This window comes from Nipponia nippon, unplaced genomic scaffold, assembly GCF_047370975.1.
Source record: "Nipponia nippon isolate SJK-2023a ecotype South Korea unplaced genomic scaffold, ASM4737097v1 scaffold_5, whole genome shotgun sequence".
Lineage (NCBI taxonomy): Eukaryota > Metazoa > Chordata > Aves > Pelecaniformes > Threskiornithidae > Nipponia > Nipponia nippon.
The window spans coordinates 17,780,667-17,790,028 of NW_028262369.1; the positions used below are offsets into that span (position 1 = coordinate 17,780,667).

At 51.4% G+C, this 9,362-nt stretch overlaps 1 protein-coding gene across 1 annotated transcript in view; it reads left to right on the top strand.

Annotated features, from left to right (window-relative positions):
• GRID2IP (Grid2 interacting protein) overlaps window positions 1-8,924 on the top strand; it is a 42,518-nt gene extending 33,594 nt beyond the window's left edge. The window contains exons 18-23 of the mRNA XM_087732012.1: window positions 122-277; window positions 2,303-2,389; window positions 2,935-3,064; window positions 4,501-4,619; window positions 5,105-5,269; window positions 5,699-8,924. Coding sequence (XP_087588138.1) covers window positions 122-277; window positions 2,303-2,389; window positions 2,935-3,064; window positions 4,501-4,619; window positions 5,105-5,269; window positions 5,699-5,770 — 729 coding nt within the window. The 3' untranslated portion in view covers window positions 5,771-8,924. The remainder of the gene's footprint in view (window positions 1-121; window positions 278-2,302; window positions 2,390-2,934; window positions 3,065-4,500; window positions 4,620-5,104; window positions 5,270-5,698) is intronic.
• The last annotated feature ends 438 nt before the right edge of the window (window positions 8,925-9,362 follow it).

Sequence of the window (9,362 nt, forward strand, 5' to 3'; positions counted from 1 at the left end):
GCCTGTGCTAAGCAAGTGCATACTGCTTTCAAGAACAGGGAAATATGTCAGGAAAAACACCATATAGGAGGGATTATGGCTAATGGTGATAGTAGTAATTTTCTCCTTCTTTTGCTCTCAGATGTTGTCAGTACCAGAATACAAGATCCGTCTGCGCAGCCTACATTTTAAGACCACCCTGCAGGAGAAGACAGAGGAGATCAAAGCTAGCTACGAGTGCATCTGCAAGGCCTCTCTAGAGCTGAAAAGCAGCAAGAAGCTGGCTAAGATCTTGGAGGTCAGAACAGTCCTTCCTTCTGGTAACAGCCACCGGGGGTCCCCAGCCTCCACGGGAGCACCCGTAGGCAGCCGGGCAGCTCGCGGGCAGCTCGCGGGCAGCTCGCGGGCAGCCGGAGGGCAGCTCCAGCCCCACGGCTGTGCCCTGGGCCCCTCCGGGTCCGGCTTGGCCAGGCTCCATCCCCTGGCAGCTCCCGCTGGCATTGGCTTGCGGGGATCGTGGCCTCGGGAGGATGTGTGAGGGCAGATTGCGGGCGGCCACGCAGCACCCGCAGCACGCAGCAGGGCTGCAGGAGCCAGAAACCCAGCAGTAACACAGCAGAGCCCACCGAGGTTGCCCTTTAGCTGCGACGGAGCTGGAGGATGCGGGGTTTGGCCGAGCAGTCGCTGCGGGCATGTACACATGCAGGTAGCACTGCAGGCTGGTCCCTGTGCACGGCCGTGGGCTTGTGCCAGCCCTGCCGCGGTGCAGGCAGGGGTCCCGCATGCTGCCCGTCCCTCTGAGACCTCCTCGGGATCCCGGGGACGGGCTGTGCCTGGCAGAGGGGCACTACATTCGCAGGAGAGAACGAATCCTGCTGCAGCTGCTCTTTGACCCTACTGAGATGAGCTGCCCCAAATTAATGTTAATTCATTCAGGTTTGCTTTTAAGTAAAGCAGGTGGGATAAATGAGAACACGATGTGACAAAAAGCATTTCCAGATGAGAGATGAAGCTCCTTAGTGGCTCCTGGCCAGTAACCCCCCAACACGTTATTAAATCCTTGGGGGGCCACGGCTCGTTGCACATTAACGGGTGCTGAACAGAAATTCAGAGAGTCCCAGGCTGAAATCCAGGCAGTCCTGAGGTCCCTGCAACTCTCCAGGCCCCAGGAGGGACATCAGGACTCGAGTGAGCCCAGTCTGGGGTCCTGCTGTGCCTGCAAGGCTGCAAAGCCACAGCAGAAGGAATCAGAGCATTCTGGAGGGGAAAGCCTGCTCTGCTGGATCACTACTTTCCCTTTAAAATATCCCCTTAAAGATCTGCAGATAACAGCTGCAAAAGGCTTTGGGAAGAGGAGAGCTTAGGCACTTGCCAGTCAGCAGGAGAGTCCTTGTCCTGCAGGCAGGAGATCTCAGAGTGGACCTCCAGACTTAGCCCGGTCCTGCAAGTTAAAACAACTGAGAAATAAAAAGGCAAAACCAAATTATGCACGCCCAAAGCCTGAGGCTATAACACAAGACAAAATCCCCCCTTAAACATTAACAAAGCTTGGGCACCTGCATCGTCAGTCTGGAAGTGGCAAAGGAGCCAAGCTGGTGTTAGTGGTGCCATGGGCTCCCTGCAGCTCTCTGGCAGCACAGACCTTCTGGACGGCTGCAGGAGAAGGAAGGGGCCTCCTGGGCAGCATCCACATAAACCACATAGGGAAGCATCAAATGAGTTCTCTTATAAGGGCTTGGAAGTTTGGGTCTGCAGATGACAAACGGGGTGGGTTTTCTAGCTCCCACTGAAGACACAGGAGAGGTGGTGGATGAGGACCAGTTCTTGTAGCTGAAGTGTGGGCTTTGCTGTTGAGGGTTCAGTGCAGGCTTCATATGGGAGCAGCATGGAGAAGAGAACAGCCTGTGCCTCCGGACCCGCGGCCCTGTCCCTTGGGGCTGCCGTGCTGATGGGCGCATTAGCAGCCCTCCTTCTCCCAGTGTGCCATATGGGTGATAGGATGAACAGTGTGTACAGAAACAGCGGAAAGTCTGCCTTTAACATGCATTCATCCACCTAATCTAACCCACTGAATGAACTGATAAGGTTTTATTAAAAATCCTCTATGAACACACATACAGGGCCCCTTAGCAGAAGTGACCTGGCACAAAAAAGGGTATTTTCCCACTGTCCTGTAGACAGAGGGAGGCTTTTTACCTCTGCTCCTACCACATTGTTGGTAGGTCTCTGTATCCCAAAAGTGGGTACAAAAGGAGATGGGAGATGGTACGATATAAGCGCTGGAGATCACTGGCCAGTGATTCACTGAGGTATCTCTTTGCAGTTTGTGCTGGCGATGGGAAATTATCTGAACAATGGGCAGCCCAAGACCAGCAAAACAACAGGCTTTAAAATCAACTTTCTCACCGAGGTAAGATGAAGCATGCTTGTTCCCGTGCAGGAGGCACTAATATTGGGAGCTCCAAGTGCCGATTTATCGTGCTTGTCCTTGTGCAAGGCTCCTGGGTGCAGCGGCTCCCAGAGGTGGGACCGGTGGGAAAGCTGGGATCGATGTGCAGGGTTGACTTCAGAGAGGCCCTAACGGTGGTCTGCTGCTTCAGTGTGCTGGGACCTGAGACCCAGGCCTTCTGGCTGTGGGGTAGGAGAAAATGAAGGCCTTTTATCCCACGTGGGTTGCTGTGGGACTCCTGAGGGGTGGGGGACGGGGTGACAGCCCTGGCCTGTGGAAAGGAGGCATTGCTTAGCATCTCGATGCTACTAATCTGGGCGTAACATGCTGTGTAAACATTAAATGTCCTATTTAAACATTAATCCACATAGCATGGCTTGAAATTGCCACACACGTGAATGCAGGGTGAGCTGAGCACAACAGAAGAGCCCCTGTGTATTTGGGTGCTTGGCAAAACGCGCTCTCCTCTGCATAGGAATCTCCTTACTTGTTTTGCTTTGCCGTAGCTGAACACAACCAAGACTGTTGATGGGAAATCCACTTTCCTGCACATTCTTGCCAAATCACTTAGCCAACATTTCCCAGAGCTCCTGGGCTTTGCCAAGGATCTTCCTACAGTGCCGCTCGCTGCCAAAGGTAAATGAACAAAAGCATCTGCAAGCTCCTTGTCTCTTTGCACTGTCTCTTGGTTTCGTATGGGTCTAGAATTGGTCATGAGCTGCACAGCGTTGGCACAAGCAGGATGGCGGCCCAAACAAGTGAGGAATGGTCCTGAGTGAGAGGACAGGGCTAGGAAGGGATGAGCTTAGAGACAGGGGAGGTCTCATCCGTCTCACACTGCTGCACATGGGAGTGTCTAGACAAGGCTCTGTCCCTGACCTGAACCTTCCTTCTGACTTCCAAAAGTGGTTCCCAAGTTCAGAGGTATCTTGTAAGTGCAAATGAGGAACAGAAGAGGGAAGTGCTAGGAGCCAGTCTGCTCCACCCAGCCTCCGCCTCCTTCCATCTCTGGTGTGTAGCCTCCCTGGCGCGGCTGCCAGCATTATTACTGCTTGCAATTGCGTGTGTACAGAGTGTACAGCACCCCTCATGTTATGAGTTCACAGTCCAGTCACAGGTATGTCACGCTGACTGAGGATCCTACAGTTGCAATAAAAAAAGTCACACAGATGCTGGGGTTATCATCCGTCCACTTGTGTTGGTGGGGTCACAATAGGCTGGCTGCATGCAAAGCATGGGCTGCACATCATCCCCTGTTGTTTGTGAGTAATTCCCTTGGGAATTAGTGGATAATATAAAGTGGATAAATAAAGGAGAAAATTCAGGCCTGGAGATGTAAATTTCCACTTGATGAAGGTCTGTACCTGTAGCTTTCCTAGCTGGATTTTGTATCTGGCCTAACTGTTAAATAATACTTCTGCCACTGAAGGCTCCCTGCTGCCCAGACTCCTGCCACTTTATTCCCAATTTCAGACCGTGTGCCATCCAGGGCTGCCCAGCTTCGCTCTCATACAGGCCACAGAGTGACACAGCTGCAGCACATAACCCAAACCCTCCTGACATGCTGCAGTTCACCTTCTCCCTTGCCTGTAGGAGAGCTAACGCTTGGCTGCCTAAGACAGCAATGAGTCTGAACTGCTCATCACTCTCCTGAATGCTGGTGCTATGATGAGATGCCATGGAGGGCAGCCTGGATGTTACCCCTTGTCCTACCAGCCTGTACACTCCCTCTGTCCCCCTCCCAAGTCAAGTACCTGTGTAACCATCGCTGCCCTTGTGCTCCTGACTCCTGCATGTTCCTTGCACTTGGCATGTTCCAAGCTTCTTTTGAGGTTCTTGGCATCTCTGGGCTCAAGCGCCCAATGGCAGCTGCTGGCAACCTGCTGGAGGCCAGCAGGAAGGTCTGGTTGTCCACCACACCCTGGACAATGCAGACAGGTTGTGCAAAGCCATGTAGACAGACAGCCTGAACCACCCTGACTGATGGCCCACGCTCGTTGCCCTTGCTTTGCTGCAGGAAGCAAGCCAGACCTAAGTCTCCTAACACTGTTGACTCCTCTCTTCTCATGTAGTGAATCAGAGAACACTAACGGCTGACCTAAAGGACCTGCACACCACCATCAGTGACATACAGATGGCCTGTCACAACATGCCAGCTACCGCAGAGGACAGATTTGCAATTGTGATGACTGTATCCTTCTGTAAAAGGGGCAAAACACCAATGTGACTTACTGCCCTCAAGTAAAACCACTCAGTTGTCTTTATGCCTCCTTAGTAAACAGCAGGGCTGTGTCCGGCTGGTAAGAAAGGACCATCTCAGCACTTGGTGAGAGCATGGTGGAAATCTCCACCTTCCACTCACTCTTAGCCAGCATGGGAACCAGCTTTTGTGATGACCACCGGTTCACATGCCTCTGCATGGCAGAATCCCAGTGCCACAAGGCCAGAAAGCTTGCCGAGTCGTCCTTCCTTCCAGAGAAGTGCTGTTAGGGACAGCTGAGCCTGCCAGCGGGCTCCCTTCGCATGCGGCCGCAGCCTGCATTTGCAGCAGGTCCTTTCTTAGACTTGAGATGAAACCCAGCCTGAGATGAAACCCAGCCATTTGATAAGCAGAAGTGATTCTGATCCATACCAGACCCACAGTGCGGCTGTTTTTCCTTAAGCCATTTCTTTCAGTCCTTCCTGGAGAGCGCCCAGCCTGCCATCCGATCCCTGGACGACCTGCAGCACAAGGCCATGGAAGAATTCAGCAAGGTGTTGTCCTTCTTTGGGGAAGACTCAAAAATGACAACTTCTGAAGCTTTCTTTGGCATTTTTGCAGAATTTATGAGCAAGTTTGAGGTGAGTTATACTTTTCAAAGCCAGCCAGCAAGGGGTTTCCTGTTAAGCGTCAGTGAAGCGTTTTACTTGCATGTGACCTGTGGGAACGAGACGAGCTTTTTGTAAGCATGTGTACCTGAGTGTCTGCAAAGTGCAATTTTTCTAACATACAAGTTGGCTGTCTGGTGCAAGAGGCTGAGGTGAGGGCTGATGGTCCAAGCACCGGCCCCATGGAGAGTAAAGCAGATGTTGTCATGGTCTGACGTTCTTGGTTAACAACGGCTGGGTTGGAGCACCACAGAGCAGATGCACTGACTGTCAGGGCTTGTCCAGCGGGAAGCCGGGGGAGAATTAAGTCTGTAGTGGCCAGTACTGTTGAAATGTCCTCCCTGTCCACACCAGCTGCCCTTGCCTGATTCTCAGCTCCTGCTCTTTGCTCTCTCCCTGCAGCGAGCACTCAGTGATGTGCAGGTCAGCGAGAGCCAGCGCAGCCCCAGGATGACCTCCCCCCTTGCCTGGTGACGGGCCTGCAGCAACGTGAGGTGCAACAATTTATTGCCAACAAAGTGCAATTTGCTCCCGTTGAGTTTGGTTGTAAATACGCTGCTGTCACCTGCTACCACCAAGCAGAACCACGGACCGAGGGGTCAGGGCAGTCTGAACACTGAAAAGCCACCATAGGTGATAGTGGATGGATGCGAGGGTGAGGCACAGGGACAAGAAGGTAAACACCGTGATGGTCTTGACAACAGCTTTCTTAGCACCCTCCATTTCCAGTATATTACTGAGTCAAGCATTTCACACACATCTGGGTAAAAGCCCACTCTCCCGTGTTTCCAGAACATGCATAACTGGCACCAGCAGTTGCTGGAGACCTTCCCCACGTCCCCACGACCACTTGCCTGAGCATGGCTGTGCAAGGAGACAGCCCTCGCAGGATACAGCTTTCCCCATGCAGGCACCGCTCGCCCCCGCCAGCCTCGGGGCTGGGGTTAGAGCCCAGCCACAGACTCCCTGGGGAGCCAGAGCGGGTCAGGCGAGGAAAGGAGTGTGGGAGGGATGAGGGCTGCCACCAGTGCCTGCTCCGCCAGGACCCTGAGGAGCAATGCTGCTGAGCGCCTCTCAAGTCCCTCTCCAAGCCCTTCTGCCCTTGAGCTGCACAACAGAGTGGAGACCGCTGGAGGTGGCCCAGAGGCTTTAATCCCCTGCCATTGCTGGCCAGTGGCAATGGAAAGCACTATGACCTTGCAGAACCCCTCTGGCACATCCTTGTGGTCCCAAAAACAGATCCAGTCTGGTTCTACCCAGCTGTGCTAGAGAGGAAGGAAAGCCCAGAGTCCTTCCTGGCCATCAGCTTCACTTAAAGGTGTGGCAGAGACTGGCAGGTCTTGAAATCTTCCCAAGAGTTTAACAGCAGCAGCAGTAGACTTATTTAAACTTGCCAGGAGACATAAACCCCTGAGCATTTTGGTGCCTCCTTGGAAAGTACAAAACCCTTGGTAGCCTAAAAATGAGAGGGAGTCCTCTGCAGCCCCAAGGACCGCCCCCGAGGCAGGGCAGAGACCAGCGAGAAATACATCCCCTGCCCTCCTTTATTCACTCCCGAGGGCTGGAGTACTGGGAGTCCTTTACTGTATGACCAGTGGTTCCCTCTGAGTAGACCCAGGGAACTCTAGAAGCATGCAGGTCCATCCTTCAACAACGGCTGATTGTTATTTAGATGACTTAATTCCCTCTGAGACCTCCCCGGGAGGAAAGGGCTAGCAGGCATCCCGTGGTCAGTGCATGTGCTTCTGGGTGACACAGTGCCCGGAGAGCTTTACAGCAGCAAACCTACAGTGTGTTAATATTGTGAGGCATTACTCTGTGCAAAATGCATCCGTTGCCTTTCAAACCTGACACGCTCCAGCAAGCCGTAGCATAGGTAACCTTCCTCCCATCTATTGCCAGAGCAAGAGCTCTTACTGCAGCCTCTGCTCAAGTACAGAATCACCAACTGGTGCATTATTTATGGGAGACCTTATCACCATCAAATCTTTGGTTTTCAGTATTTTTTTAAACCCTGCTGCAGAAAGTGAAGTATATTTTCACGAGTGTTCTCAGTTTATACAGCTTTAAGTGCCAGGTAGTTCCCAGCGTTGCGTTCCCAGAGCTCCAGCCCCATCTGACTCTGCCTCTCCTCTGCCCCGACAGCAGTGACAGGGCTCACTCAGCTCCTCTTTCCGTTTTGGATGTTGCACGCTGCATTCAGTTGATTTTTTTTTTTTCTAAAAACATATTCAATATTTAAACGACTGGAGGTTCTTTTGAAACTGTCATTACAAATGTGAAAATGCTGTACATAGATTTTGCTACATGTTGTAACTTTCCAAAATAGTTAGAACTCCAATCCCTTTGGTATTTTTATGTGAATATTTTCAAAGAACCAGAACTTCTGACATATGGTTATATTATTTGATAATGGGACTATGTATATTCACAATTCAGTCTCTACCCAATGCCTATGTGCTATTCCTAAAATAAAGCTACTGCCTTCTGCCTTCTGACTGCATGTACCTCTGTGTCCTGTCAAAAACTGCTTCGTATGACAGCCGCAGGTGAAGGTGTGAGGAATTCTGCATCTGGCACTTCTGTGACTGCACCTCTTAATATTGGCCCCTTACACCTATAGGAGAGAGATGCAGGACCCGATCTTGCTGGATTTGGGCTGGTATGGGGAAAATAACTGCATAATTGTGAAGAGAGTTGCTTGCGTGCCAGCATTCAGGACAGTGTGATGAATACGAGCAACAAATTCTTAAAATAGTATGGATTTTTTCTGCAGCCTTCAGAAGAAAACATTTAGTGAGCGTATGAGCCAGTGAATTGTTTCCCTCTGAAAAGGAATTCTTGGCTGAGATTGAGTTTATGTCCCTGGAGCAATTTATCTCCCTTTACACTAACAGCAGATAGATAGGGACCGGTTTCGTATCAGATTTCCTGGTTGTAGTTTAGCTTGTTTACAGCAGCCTGCTCAATCACTGGGTCCTCCCTGGAGGCCACTGCACCGGCAACTGTAAAACGGCTCTGAACAGGGTTAATAAAAATGTTATGGGTAGAAGTCCCTTGCCGCGCACATGTATTTAAGGTGCTTGAACCCCTCCTGATGTTTCTTTAGCCCTCCTGGCCGATCAAGCCTGGCTCTTCTGCAGCCTCGGGGATCTCGAGCTGCCCAGTGCGGCTGTCAAACCTCACACTGCACGTCCAGCGCAGCCCAGGCTGCAGTCCATAAACCGCCACAGAAATGATGTCCTGCAGCCTCCTTTGCAGCAGGGTACATACGACAGTCGGCATCATTCACCGCACACGCTTGTTTTGCTTGATAACTGCAAGCAATTAGGTAATTTTTCCCCAGAATCAGTGTGCTGGCTGGGCGCTCTCCTTTTAGCCTTGTACAGCCCAGCCTTAACAGAATGCCTGCGTCAGCCTCGATCATGGGATCATCTTCACAGGAAAGCCTGTCCTTTGAAAGGAAACAATAACTCAGGCAGCAGCCCGGGGTCAGTGCGGGGAATGCAGCCGTGGCGTGGCTCCTGCTCCACGGGGTGCCACTTCCATCCTCTGACAGAGACAGGGAAACTGTCACCATGAAAATCCCAGGTTACATTCCAAACTTCGGATTATTTAAGGATTTTTGCTCTTTCCTGCAAGAAATGGGGGGAAAAAAATCAAAAAGAAAATGAGCAGCTTTAGTAAAGTCATGGTGAGGACAAGATCACAGCTCCCGTTGGTGGACTGGCTGGGCTAAGATAGTACCAGGCTGGCATCTCCAAGCCAAACTGGAACCACATATGAACCCTCCCTCTAAGTAACTTGATAATGGTTTGAAGGGCCACAATCCATAATTATTTTCCAGGTGCCATGAAAGATGCCGAAGAGACAAACAGAAGTCTCAGCTGCAGACTGGAAGGTCTGGAAGTCAGAAAAAAGTGGCATAGACTGGGAGGTAGCACAAGGCACCTGCATGTTGAATTTGAAGCCCTCAAGGATCTGCATTGTTCTAACACAGTTTAGGGAAATCTGGGTTTTCCAAATTCTATCAGACCAAATTAAAGCATCTTCAATCACAAGATTC